The 13,668-nt window shown below is 41.9% G+C and overlaps 1 protein-coding gene across 1 annotated transcript in view; it reads right to left on the reverse strand.

Annotated features, from left to right (window-relative positions):
* Window positions 1–12,359, reverse strand: part of LOC124265065 (probable methyltransferase-like protein 24) — a 29,993-nt gene extending 17,634 nt beyond the window's left edge. The window contains exons 1-2 of the mRNA XM_046699855.1: window positions 12,307–12,359; window positions 2,052–2,133 (exon numbers count right to left, since the gene is read on the reverse strand). Coding sequence (XP_046555811.1) covers window positions 2,052–2,123 — 72 coding nt within the window. The 5' untranslated portion in view covers window positions 2,124–2,133; window positions 12,307–12,359. The remainder of the gene's footprint in view (window positions 1–2,051; window positions 2,134–12,306) is intronic.
* Window positions 12,360–13,668: the final 1,309 nt, after the last annotated feature.

The raw sequence follows: 13,668 nt of genomic DNA on the forward strand, positions 1-13,668 counted from the left end.
GCGCTATGAGCATACCTAGTGTGCAGTTTGGCGCTATATAAATGGACACATTATTATTATTATTATTAACTATGTTATTGGAAACAGTTGATGGAAAGGATGATTAAATAGAATTTGTTTGGATATAATTCTTAACTAATCGCCACCACATTTTAGTACCATTAGTGGTATTTATACATTTATCAACTCTTGCATCAAAACCACGTTTTCATTTCTAACTGTTGATATTATTTTGTAACTAAACTTAGTCCAATCTGAACTTAGTCCAATCATTAGGACAGTTTCCTTTTTAGCAATCTCATGTACACGATTACGTTCCATTATTAAGGATCGGATTTCGTTATTCATCAATACCGGATCTTTGGTTCTAACTGTTACAGTTTTATTTGGGACATATTCACTCATGATATTCAGTATCAAGGATGGAAGGTTTTCAGTGATATTACCTCCGTTCCCCGAAGAGGAAAATATATCAAACAAGTCCTAATACACTGCATACCCTACCGACTCAGGATTGTGCCCCAGAGTTCACAGCGCACAAACTCACACCTAACACTACAATCCCACCAAATAACACCAGGACGTTCAAAGACTTGTGGCAGCACAGAAAGCAACTCAAAATCTAAACCACATAACACGAAATGAACCCGTACAAAAACAAAACATAAAAACAAACAAAACAAATTCCAGCCAAAACGGACCTTGGTTCATCCAAGTTTTAGGGTAACTGAATATTGGTTGAAATTGCAGCCTTGAGTGTTTTGAGTGCAACATCATTTCTGTATATTATGAAGTCTCACATGCAGATCAATATATTAAGCTTCACTCTCAATGTCTTTGTGAAATTGTTAATGCTTGGTTGTTTGCACTCACAAATATTCCTGTATCTTCCACAAGACACCGGGCGGTGGGGTCAGCGTTCGCTCGTCACGCCGAATCGATTCACACAAGAAACCCACCGTGATATTGCTGGAATATCGGCGTCAGTCAGTCAGTCCACAAGAAACCATGATCCGTCCCTGTACATATTTCATCAGATTTGATGTTATTTTGGTATTATTATGAGGTTTTGCGGTAACCAGCTGACACTGAAGTTACCTGGTGATAGCGATTTGAAATGATCGAGCTTCACCAAGGTCATACTATAACCATTAGACGCAAAAGGGATCTTTAACGATAGGAGTCTACATACAACCGGAAGATAAGACGAGGTCAAGGTCGGGGTTTTACTGCAACTACCACCCATACAAATATTATTCGGACACTTGACGTCATTTCCATAGACGTACATGTTATTTCAGTGTAGCATAAATCACTTTCATGAAGTGAGTTTAGGATGGACCTTTGTAAAAATTGACAGGCAAATTTGAAATCATCTCTGCTCTGAACACATAATTTCAGTTCAATTTTCGGACCACTATTTAACTAATGACATCTCTTTTATCAACTTTCGTATGGTTCCACAATGCACAATCCCATAGGCAGCCATATTAAAGGAGTTCACGGCACTGTACATATGTTGATGAAATTGTTGCCGTTCGATAAATAAGCAACGGAAAATTAAACAGATATTATGTGATGGTTGGTCAGATGATTCCTCCTAAATGTGCAAACTTTTACTTGGATCTTACAAAAATAAATTCACGAAAATTATTTATGCTACACTAAATTAGCATGTAAGTCTATGGAAATTACGTCAAGTGTCCGAATACTTTTGGCACTACTCCGTAGTTGCAATGTAAATAACACACGCTGACGGAATAGAAACCAAAGGATTTCACTGTTACCAGTATACGTGACGTTACTGCAGACAGAGGTGTTTTATCGGTAGAGTGGGGGAGTTTAGTGCTATGTCGCTTTCAACAATAATCCAGCAATATCAAGGCGGGGAACACCAGAAATGGGCTTAACACATTGTACCCATATGGGGAATCGAGCCCGGGTCTTCGGCGTGACAAGCGAATGCTTTAATCACCAGGCTACCCCACCGCCCCTTTATCTGAGGGAGTATGCACGGGGTCCTAGGATTCTGGAGATCTTCAGCTCCTTACCCGATCAATGAGAAACAGGAACCCACAAAACATAAGTCCGAGCACCAGGAGGATTGTCCATTGCCCTCGCATGTCAGTATATCTGTAACGAGACAGTTAAAACAGACTTCAATGTATCAGGCATTTGCCTCATTACTTGTATCACTCGAACTAATACAAAAATGTCAAAAATAAATTTCAGTCAGGTAATTACCGATTAAGCACTTGCAAAAAGCCCACACACACGCCATTTTAACATCAGATTCAACACTATGTGCAGCGGATATTGACACAACTATGAAACGCAACTATGAACAGGAACTGAGGCACATCTGGCCATTGGACGTATCAGGTTCCGCCAAGTATATGAATAAAATATGTCGGTAATTGAACAGTCCATGTTACATGAGTCTAAATGTTTCATGTCTGCCACATAGGCCAGGTGAAGTGAGATTTCGGATCGTGTTTAAGCCACGTTCACTGGACACATGGGCATACACGTGTGTGGTGACCCAGGAGGCGTGACAACCCTCCCCTGCATATACAGCACAGACCCAGGAGGCGTGACAACCCTCCCTGCATATACATCACAGACCCAGGAGGCGTGACAACCCTTCCCTGCATATACAGCACAGACCCAGGAGGCGTGACAACCCTCCCCTGCATATACAGCACAGACCCAGGAGGCGTGACAACCCTCCCCTGCATATACAGCAGAGACCCAGGAGGCGTGACAACCATCCGCTGCATATACAGCACAGACCCAGGAGGCGTGACAACCATCCGCTGCATATACAGCACAGACCCAGGAGGCGTGACAACCATCCGCTGCATATACAGCACAGACCCAGGAGGCGTGACAACCCTTCCCTGCATATACAGCACAGACCCAGGAGGCGTGACAACCCTTCCCTGCATATACAGCACAGACCCAGGAGGCGTGACAACCCTTCCCTGCATAGACAGCACAGACCCAGGAGGCGTGACAACCCTCCCCTGCATATACAGCACAGACCCAGTAGGCGTGACAACCCTCCCCTGCATATACATCACAGACCCAGGAGGCGTGACAACCCTTCCCTGCATATACAACACAGACCCAGGAGGCGTGACAACCCTCCCCTGCATAGACAGCACAGACCCAGGAGGCGTGACAACCCTTCCCTGCATATACAGCACAGACCCAGGAGGCGTAACAACCCTCCCCTGCATATACAGCACAGACCCAGGAGGCGTGACAACCCTCCCCTGCATATACAGCACAGACCCAGGAGACGTGACAACCCTTCCCTGTATATACAGCACAGACCAAGGAGGCGTGACAACCATCCGCTGCATATACAGCACAGACCCAGGAGGCGTGACAACCATCCGCTGCATATACAGCACAGACCCGGGAGGCGTGACAACCCTGCCCTGTATATACAGCACAGACCCAGGAGGCGTGACAACCCTTCCCTGCATATACAGCACAGACCCAGGAGGCGTGACAACCCTTCCCTGCATAGACAGCACAGACCCAGTAGGCGTGACAACCCTCCCCTGCATATACAGCACAGACCAAGGAGGCTGACAACCCTTCTCTGCATAGACAGCACAGACCCAGGAGGCGTGACAATCATCCGCTGCATATACAGCACAGACCCGGGAGGCGTGACAACCCTGCCCTGCATATACAGCACAGACCCAGGAGACGTGACAACCCTTCCCTGTATAGACAGCACAGACCCAGGAGGCGTGACAACCCTTCCCTGCATATACAGCACAGACCCAGGAGGCGTGACAACCCTCCCCTGCATAGACAGCACAGACCCAGGAGGCGTGACAACCCTCCCCTGCATAGACAGCACAGACCCAGGAGGCGTGACAACCCTTCCCTGCATATACAGCACAGACCCAGGAGGCGTGACAACCCTCCCCTGCATATACAGCACAGACCCAGGAGGCTGACAACCCTTCCCTGCATAGACAGCACAGACCCAGGAGGCGTGACAACCATCCGCTGCATATATACTGAACCACAAAAGAAACGTCGCCTTTCAAAACTAATTTCAAAATTTTGTTCTTAAATGGTGGTGTTTCAATTATGACTGTACCGATTTGTTAACATGTTTTTCAATCCAAATTGACAGTTATTACCAACATCAGTGTGTTTTCTGATGAAAAGGCATGTCGACCAAACGCACCTAAAAAGGCAGACATGGTAAAGGTTCCGTATGACATTCGTGAAAATGAAAATGCACGTGCATGTCGTGACAACCCTACCAATGAAAGAGAGTCCCAAACTCGCCTGAAATCATTTTTGTTTCGACACAATCACAGTGCCACGACTTACGAGGGATCAGAGGAACCAAGTCTTGGGACGATTGCAAGGTGTCCCGACTGCACCGAGGGTAGCCAATCCTTTTAATGTCCATGTTAGGACAATGTACCGACTGCAGGAGTGGTATCAGGTCACTAACAGCATCCAAGACCGTCCACGCAGTGGGCGACCTTCAGTAACATCACAACGTCAAGACCGACAGATTGTGCACCACCATCTGCAGGATCGCTTCCCCAGAGCGACGGAAACAGCACGCCAGACCATTGGGACTCACAACAGACCCATCAGTGCCGACACAGTGCGTTGACGTTTGCGCGGAAGATACCTCTGCTATCACAGAGCCTATCGTAGTCCTGTCCTCACCGCTCATCACCGCCCACACCGACTGTGATTGGCAACTCAGCATCGAACTTTTTTTCTTTTTTTTTCTTTTTTTATTAGCATAGGGAAAGATGTTACATATCCGATACATAAGTACATATATATAGCGAGATGTTACACTGCTACTATGTGCATACAAATATATCCATTTCACATAGCGATGAAGATCTTATCCACGGATGTGAAAGTAACATCCTCGGAAATGTACAGCATTTGCTTTACATGCTATATTGAAAGATTAGGGCAGATATAGGATAAGTACTAGAAGTGAAAGTGTGGAAACAGGGAGAGGAAAACAGGAGAGGGGGAAAGACGGGGGAAGGGGCGTGTTGGTGGCTGCGTGTTACACTGTAAGTGTCGGCATCAATGTTGACCATATATTTTTTACTGTGGTATTGGCAGGGCCGTAAATATATTTTTCAATATTATAAATATGCTTGATATTTTTTATCAAACCTTGGAAATGCAAATTTGTTTCTTTATCTTTACCCGTATAAATATACATTTTGAGAATGTTATAAAAATGGTTTAACAGAAGGCTTTGATTGGGGTCTCCAAGTAAGATAATTGATTCTGATATTTTTAATTTCGTCTTGGTTGTTTCTTCAAACGATATTCGAAACTGTCTCATCAGAATTTTGAGTTTTCCTGCAATCATAGAAAACATGTTCAAGTGTTTCTGGTTCCTCAGTGCAGAAAAAGCAGTGACTGCTGTCAGATATCCCTATATTATGAAGGAAAGTTTGTGTTGTTAAAATGCGATGAAGAATTTTGTACTGAACATTTCTTGTCTTATTATCAACGCAACAGTTGTTGATAATAGAAAAACATTTTGACATAAAGTCTGTTGAGAATTGCATGTCTGGTTTGGATTCCCATCTATTTGTAATTTTGTCTAGTGTGGCTCTAACCTTACCACATAATGTTTGGTACATCAACTTTTGTCTTTTGACGATATTAATCGTTTCAACATGTCACTTTTGCTTTCTTTATCAAATATATATGTATGGTCATTTTTCAACTTGTTTGTAAATTCCTTTGGAAGAGCTTTTAGTAATTTAAAATAACGCAAATATGTTCCAGTGAGGTTATATTTTTCAGCATCGAACTTGGCGTTATCGACAATGGAGAACTGTGTTTTCATCTCATGAAAGTCGACATTGTGTTTCGACAGTCGATGGCAGAGTGAAAGTACGGTGAAGGCGTGGGGCACTGTTTTCCAATGAGTGTATTGTTGAAAGAGACTCGTGGGGTGGTCCAAGCATCATAGTGTGGGGTGCAATCAGTCTGAACCAGTTAGTTGACACCGTGGTGTTCCAGAATCTTGGTCCAGGATGAGGAAGTGACGTGACAGCTGATAGCTATATTGACCAAGTCATAAGACCCCACGTTGCACCACATTTTGGACGTCACAAAATCACATCTTCCAGCAAGATAACGCACGTGCCCACACTGCCAAGAGCAACAGTCGACTTCCTAAGACAACATGGCATCCAAACGTTACAATAGCCTGCACTCAGCCCGGATTTAAGTCCAATAGAACACCTTTGGGACGAGATTCAAATAAGACTGAATGACCTCCAACCAAGGCCGACAACTGCGGCTGGACTCGATCAGGCATTTCGCAGAGTATGGACCCTAGTGCCTACGGCCTTCATCAACCGGCTAATTCATTCCATGTACAGACCATGCAACGACTTTCATCAATGTCCATGGAGGCCGTACACGATACTGACTTTGGGGTATCTTAATGGTACCATTTTTGGTGATTGTGTTTGTGTGTACTCTAAATGTGATTCCCGAACATGTGTTAACCATAATGGTCAAGTTTGAACTCAATCCTCCGTTTTGATTGCTGATTAGAGCGAATTAAAGTGCGTGCTTTAAGAAACCGCTATCGGTGCGACATTTCTTTTGTGGTTCAGTATACAACACAGACCCAGGAGGTATGTTCAACACAGACCCAGGACGTGACAAACCTCCCCCGTGTGTGGCCAACACAGATCAGGAGACGTGGCAAACCTCCCCCGTGTGTACAACACAGATCCAACGCAGACCTCCCCAGGACAACACAGTGACAAACCTCCCCCGTGTGTACAACACAGATCCAGGACCTCCCCTGTGTGTACAACACAGACTCCAGAGACGTGACAAACCTCCCCGTGTGTACAACACAGATCCAGGAGACGTGACAAACCTCCCCCGTGTGTACAACACAGATCCAGGACACGTGACAAACCTCCCCGTGTGTACAACACAGATCCAGGATACGTGGCAAACCTCCCCTGTGTGTACAACACAGATCCAGGATACGTGACAAACCTCCCCCCCACAGTCCAGGATGTGACAAACCTCCCCGTGTGTAACACAGATCCATCCAGGATGTACAACACGATCCAGGACAAACCTCCCCGTGTGTACAACACAGATCCAGGAGTACGTGACAACCTCCCCCGTGTGTACAACACAGATCCAGGGTACGTGACAAACCTCCCCGTGTGTACAACACAGATCCAGGATACGTGACAAACCTCCCCGTGTGTACAACACAGACCCAGGATACGTGACAAACCTCCCCCGTGTGTACAACACAGATCCAGGATACGTGGCAAACCTCCCCCGTGTGTACAACACAGATCCAGGATACGTGGCAAACCTCCCCCGTGTGTACAACACAGATCCAGGATACGTGGCAAACCTCCCCCGTGTGTACAACACAGATCCAGGATACGTGGCAAACCTCCCCCGTGTGTACAACACAGACCAGGAGACGTGACAAACCTCCCCGTGTGTGTACAACACAGACAAACCTCAGGACAACACAGACAAACCTCCCCTGTGTGTACAACACAGACTCAGGACACGTGACAAACCTCCCCGTGTGTACAACACAGACTCCAGGATACGTGGCAAACCTCCCCCGTGTGTACAACACAGATCCAGGATACGTGGCAAACCTCCCCCGTGTGTACAACACAGATCCAGGATACGTGGCAAACCTCCCCCGTGTGTACAACACAGATCCAGGAGACGTGGCAAACCTCCCCCGTGTACAACACAGACTGTGACAAACCTCCCCCCGTGTGTACAACACAGACTCAGGAGGACGTGACAAACCCTGTGTGTAGACCCAAGAGGCTGACAAAGCTGTTTAGCTTATGGCTGGAGCAGGCTAGGGCTAGATATATGCTGGGTACGTGATAACAGGAGCAGGCTACAGAAAGATATACACTGGGTACCTGATAACAGGAGCAGGCTACAGAAAGATATATACATGTATTGGATATATAGTGAGTATCAGATGAAACTACACAGCACACGCTATAGTATTAAATCGTCCAAATTGAACTTTAGCGAAATTCCATCTTCCAAATGTTGAAATCACTTTTGGGATTATAAGCTTATTTTACAAACCTTTGTCGTCATGTCAGGCACCGTTTCTAAACTTTGGAGTTGTAAAAAACAACAAATAAAAAAAAAAGGTTACGAAAAAATGCTAAAATGCATCATTCCAATTAAATATCCTGAATTGGGGAAAGCGAAAGAATAGAGTCGACAGAGCAACCTGTCAGTTGCTTAAACCACTCACCTTTTCCACAGACACCAGCACACAACTGTGATACTTGACTGAATCTGATATACAAAGGCAACGATGTAACTATCGCATGCAGACAAGCTGTGGCTGGTGCTGTAATGATTATTACACAACACGAAAGAATATTTTCCAAATTCAAAAATGTGTGGACATAACTATAACCCGAGGCCCATATGATCTACGTTGGAAATATACATTGTATGTATGGTTTAAACATATTTTTATTCTCAAAGAATCTGGTTTGGTAAACAAGAAAACCTTTGTTTTATTAATACATATATAATCTGAACAAAATACACAAGAACTGGATACACAAAAACTGCAAATTAAATCATACATGTGCATTGTACGTGCTTATGAACCTAATTATAATGTTTTTATTGTCATGGTTGGTAGTTGGAGGTATTCCACATATTACAGTTATATACGGAAATATATGTATCATTTAGTGAGTGAGTGAGAATTATTTCAACCATATCGGGACTAAAACAGGCTGTACGTTAACAATAGTTAGAGGATAAAATCTGTCGACAAAGGACAGTAGGACAACTAGAATATCACAATTTGAGATGTTAAGACTAGCTTTTAACTTGAAGTTATATAACTATTTGGGACAATATAATATACAAAGTGGGCTATAGATCGTTAACAACTAAAGGTAGATCACCATACTCATGTTCAATCGTGACGTCATCATGGCTGGACGTGCTGCTCTCAGCTCTCACAATCCTATGTGAGTTTTTCAACATATTCGAAGAAAATAGAGGAGGTTGCAAGCCGAAAATGTCACTAACGTGAGCATATATACAACCTACATCGTATATATAATTGTCATGAACGGATGGTCATTGACTTTATAGATATTTGATAGATTGAAAATGTCAGTGAAAATCATTGAACTCAATTACTGATATTGTCCACTTTCCGAGCACACGTGTTTACTCTGTTGACTTTATGGAAAACACACCAAATACATCTAAATGAAACAGAGAAGAAGTATTTACGTCTCCCGAAAGTGAACTTGAAACCAAGAGACAGTGTAACACTATGTTAGTTTCGCTCGAAAATGTCAGTGAAATAGATTGAACTCCATTACTGATATTGTCCACTTTCCGAGCACACGTGTTTACTCTGTTGACTTTATGGAAAACACACCAAATACATCTAAACGAAACAGAGAAGAAGTATTTACGTCTCCTGAAAGTGAACTTGAAACCAAGAGACAGTGTAATACTATGTCAGTTTCGACTAAGGCTAGTGTCTCGGAGTCTGTCTCTGATATGGAGTACCGAGAAGAAGCAGTATTTAAAGAGTCATCCCCTACTAGTGAACTCGTAAAACAGCTACTTGTAGCCCTGCAGAATAATGAGATACTCTCTGTTATCGGCAGAGCAGTAGGCGAAGCTATTAAACCCACCTTCAGAGAGGAAATATCTCAACTATTCGAACAAAATAAACAGCTCGAAATGCAGGTTACAGAGCTTAAAGTCAAAGTAGATGAAAAAGATGAACTCATAGAAACTTTAAATGACAAAGTTGACAGGATGGAACAATAATCAAGGCGCAATAACGTCAGAATTACTGGTGTCCCAGAGGTAGCTGATGAGAACACAGATGAGATGGTTCTTAATATTGCAAAATCTATCGGTGTTGACCTGTCCCCGACAGACATCGATATCAGTCATCGAGTGCCAAGGTTTCCTCCATCGCCCCAGTCCCATCCAAGACCGATCATCGTTATGTTTGTCAGCAATGTGAGCAAACGTAACCTTCTTGCAAGTAGGTCTAAGCTGAAGACCAAACAACGATCTGTCAGTAAAATCTTCATTAATGAAGACCTCACCAAAACCAGAGCTCTGCTAGCAAAAGAAGCCAGAAGCCTGGTGAAGGAGGGGAAGATAGAATCCACCTGGGTAACGGGGGGAGTCATCCTGGTGAAGTTCAAGGACGGAAAGCTCAAAAAGGTCGCTACAAAGACCCATTTACAAGAAGTCCATGATCAAACTAGACTGACAATGGTAATTTCGCTGAGCCAGGACTCTCACTAACTCCAAATGAAAATGTTTCTTCTCACACTAACTGTAAACACAATGACAAACTATCTTTTCATCATGTTTCAATTGTTCACTCTTAGATAGAACATATTGGCTATTGCTAATATATATTATAAAAATGACACTTGAACTACATAATGTGACATGCACATTGGCATGTTTGTAGCACACTATATAATACCAAGTTGGAATGTTACCAACGGTGGAGGTGTCAAATTACAATTGGTGTTAAAGTGTCAATACACAATGTTATGTGTCAGTGTTCACATGGTACAATATCACTTGCCCATGGAAAGAGGAATGTGATCAGTGTTGTGTGTGATTGTCCAGTATTCACGAGGAGCACCGAGATGAAAGGTTTCAAATAACAGCACAAAAGTAAGCGTCTATCAAATCCTGCGTTTAAGGAGGCACCAGGAAAGAAAAAGACTATAATATTGATCTATGACTTTCTATGGACTAACATTGCATCCTCAAAAGTTGAGTTGTGAATTATTATGACATTATGATTGTCTGTTTTTTGTTTGTTTTGTTTGTTATTTCTAATGCTATGTCAACCCATCACTGATAGTACTGGTATTGTAATTATATTTGCAGTGTCAGCCGCATGGTATTTCTTTGAAGCTTCACAATCATGTGTTGTACTCTCTTTGGGTTCTTAACCTGGCAAATGTTGGGCTACAATCAGGTGATGCTTTAATTTATTTATTTGTATTTATTTTTGTGGGGGTTTTTTACGCTCTAAACTCATGGACGGTATGTTTTGATTATAATTACTGGTTATTGTAGATTCTTTTGAGGTCATAACCCGTTAAATATTCGCCTAAATGAAATTAGCAGTATTATGATTCCATTTTAAAGACGCTACAGTTTTTATTTTTATTTGATAACTATGTTACGAGAGGTCACCATGATCTGATGGTCACGGGTGTTTTTAAGAATACATGTGTATCAGCGTTGTCGAATAACATACTCATGAGTGATCGTGCTACGTTCAATACATTTATAGCATTTTGCATTCCTACGATGTGCTCAATAAGCTATCTGTGCCAATTAACACTTGACTCAACTACTGTATTATCCAAATCATTATTATACATTTGTACATTACCCTTTTTATTTCCGTCTATGGTAAAGCATTAAATATGTCTATATAGAATAGGATATGTAACAAACAACAGTACAACCAGTACTCACGTTGTTTCACAACACAATGCATCTAATAGCACAGGTATCCAGTCCGTCTTGGTCGTGCCCCGAACATGCATCCTTAACACACACATTCTCGTGCTAAGCGCCCACATCGTGGTCTCTTGCAATGGACATGAGTCGACATGGATACAAACTCATTACTGTTAACTATGATATGATATAGATATTTGGGGTAATTCATATGAATATGATCAAAGGTTAACTCTCTCTTTCTATGCATATATATGTATGCATGTGTGTATGTGTATGTATTTGTATGTATGTTTATGTATATACATGTATATATGTTTGTGTGTGTATGCTCACGGGTGTATGTGTGTGTGTATATATATATATATATGTTTATGTGTATGTGTGTGTGTGTGTGTTTAATTCGCAACCCGTTAAACACTCACTTAAATGAAATTGACACGTTTACGGCTTCATTTTTAAAGCGCATGGACGCTATGTTTTGATCTGATAATTACGACATAAGAGGTCACCATGATCTGAAAAACATACTCATGAGTGATCGTGATACGTTCAATACATTTATGATAGTTTGCATTTCTACAATGTGCACAATAAGCTATTTGTGTCAATTAACACTTGACTCAACTACTGTACAATACAAATCATTATTATACATTTCTTATAGTACCCTTTTTATTTCCGTCTGTGGTAAAGTATTGTCTTTATAGAATAGGATATGTAACAAACAGCAGTACTCACGTTGTTTCACAACACCATGCATCTTATCGCACAGGTATCCAGTCCGTCTTGGTTGTGCCCTGAACATGCATCCTTAACACACACACACGCACGCACACATTCTCGTGCTAAGCGCCCACATCGTGTTCTCTCGCACATGCACATGCGTCGACACGGATACAAATATTCCCACTACTGTTAACTATGTTTTGATGTAGATATTTTGGGCAATTGATATCACTTTCATTTATAGGCAATTTGAAAACATTATATATATGAAATTTTCTCGAATTTTCCTTTCACTAACTAGACAAATGTTTTTGTCTTTCCTTTTTTACCCTTTCCTCTTCTGTTTGTTTGATTATTTCTGTTATGAATGTGACAAGAAAAGAATGCCCTTGTTTTGTTTACGTATTATATCATTAAGTTATGATGTTGGTGTGTGCCTATGCAGTTTTGCATCCTCAAGACCCACTGTCTACTATATTTGTCACCAGTTTCTAATTTTCGATGTCGGTTGAAATATCACAGTATAGACAGGCAGTGGGTACATTTGCTGCAGCACTTCATTCTAAACACTCTGGTAAATTTGCTCTTTATCAACATCTATTCAAATTTCGTTGTCTGTATGGCAGTTGTGTTTCCATAATGATTTCACTTTTGTTACTGTGCTGTGGAGATATTCATCCTAATCCAGGACCTAAATGCACAAATGCTTTAAGGATAGTCCATCTAAATGTACGTAGTTTTAAGGAGAAATTAGATATTTTAAGAGTTGAACTTGGATGTTATGATGTGATATGTCTAACCGAAACTTGGTTAACTTCCCATACAAATAACATTGATATAAAAATTCCTGGCTTCCATCTACCTTTCCGTAAAGACAGACAAACTCGCGGTGGCGGTGTAGCAGTCTATGTAAAAGATACTATTTGTGCGTTGTTGATGTCTGATTTAGACATAGTCGGACTTGAGGCGATATGGATACAGACTAAATGTAAAACAAGAAACTACCTGATTGGAACTGTTTATCGCGCCGACAAGAGCTCCGAATATTGGAATTTGATCGATGAATCAATAGGTAACGCAGTTGATCTTAATATGCAGACAATTATAACCGGTGATTTCAATATTGACGTTCTTCATGGCAATAATCAAAAGATAGACTATATACAAAGTTACTACGGCCTTCGACAAATAATCACGGATGCTACTAGAATAACCGCAAGTAATAAAACTTTGATCGATTTGATATTTGTTTCTCGCGTCGACGTTGTCAAAGATTCTGGCGTATTAGATCCCATATGCAGCGATCACTGCCCCGTATTTGTTAACATAGCAGAAATGATGCAGCACAAGAATTCATTCAAAAGGACAATCTAT

Source organism: Haliotis rubra, unplaced genomic scaffold, assembly GCF_003918875.1.
Source record: "Haliotis rubra isolate DU_JTF1 unplaced genomic scaffold, ASM391887v1 Scf96, whole genome shotgun sequence".
Taxonomy (NCBI): domain Eukaryota; kingdom Metazoa; phylum Mollusca; class Gastropoda; order Lepetellida; family Haliotidae; genus Haliotis; species Haliotis rubra.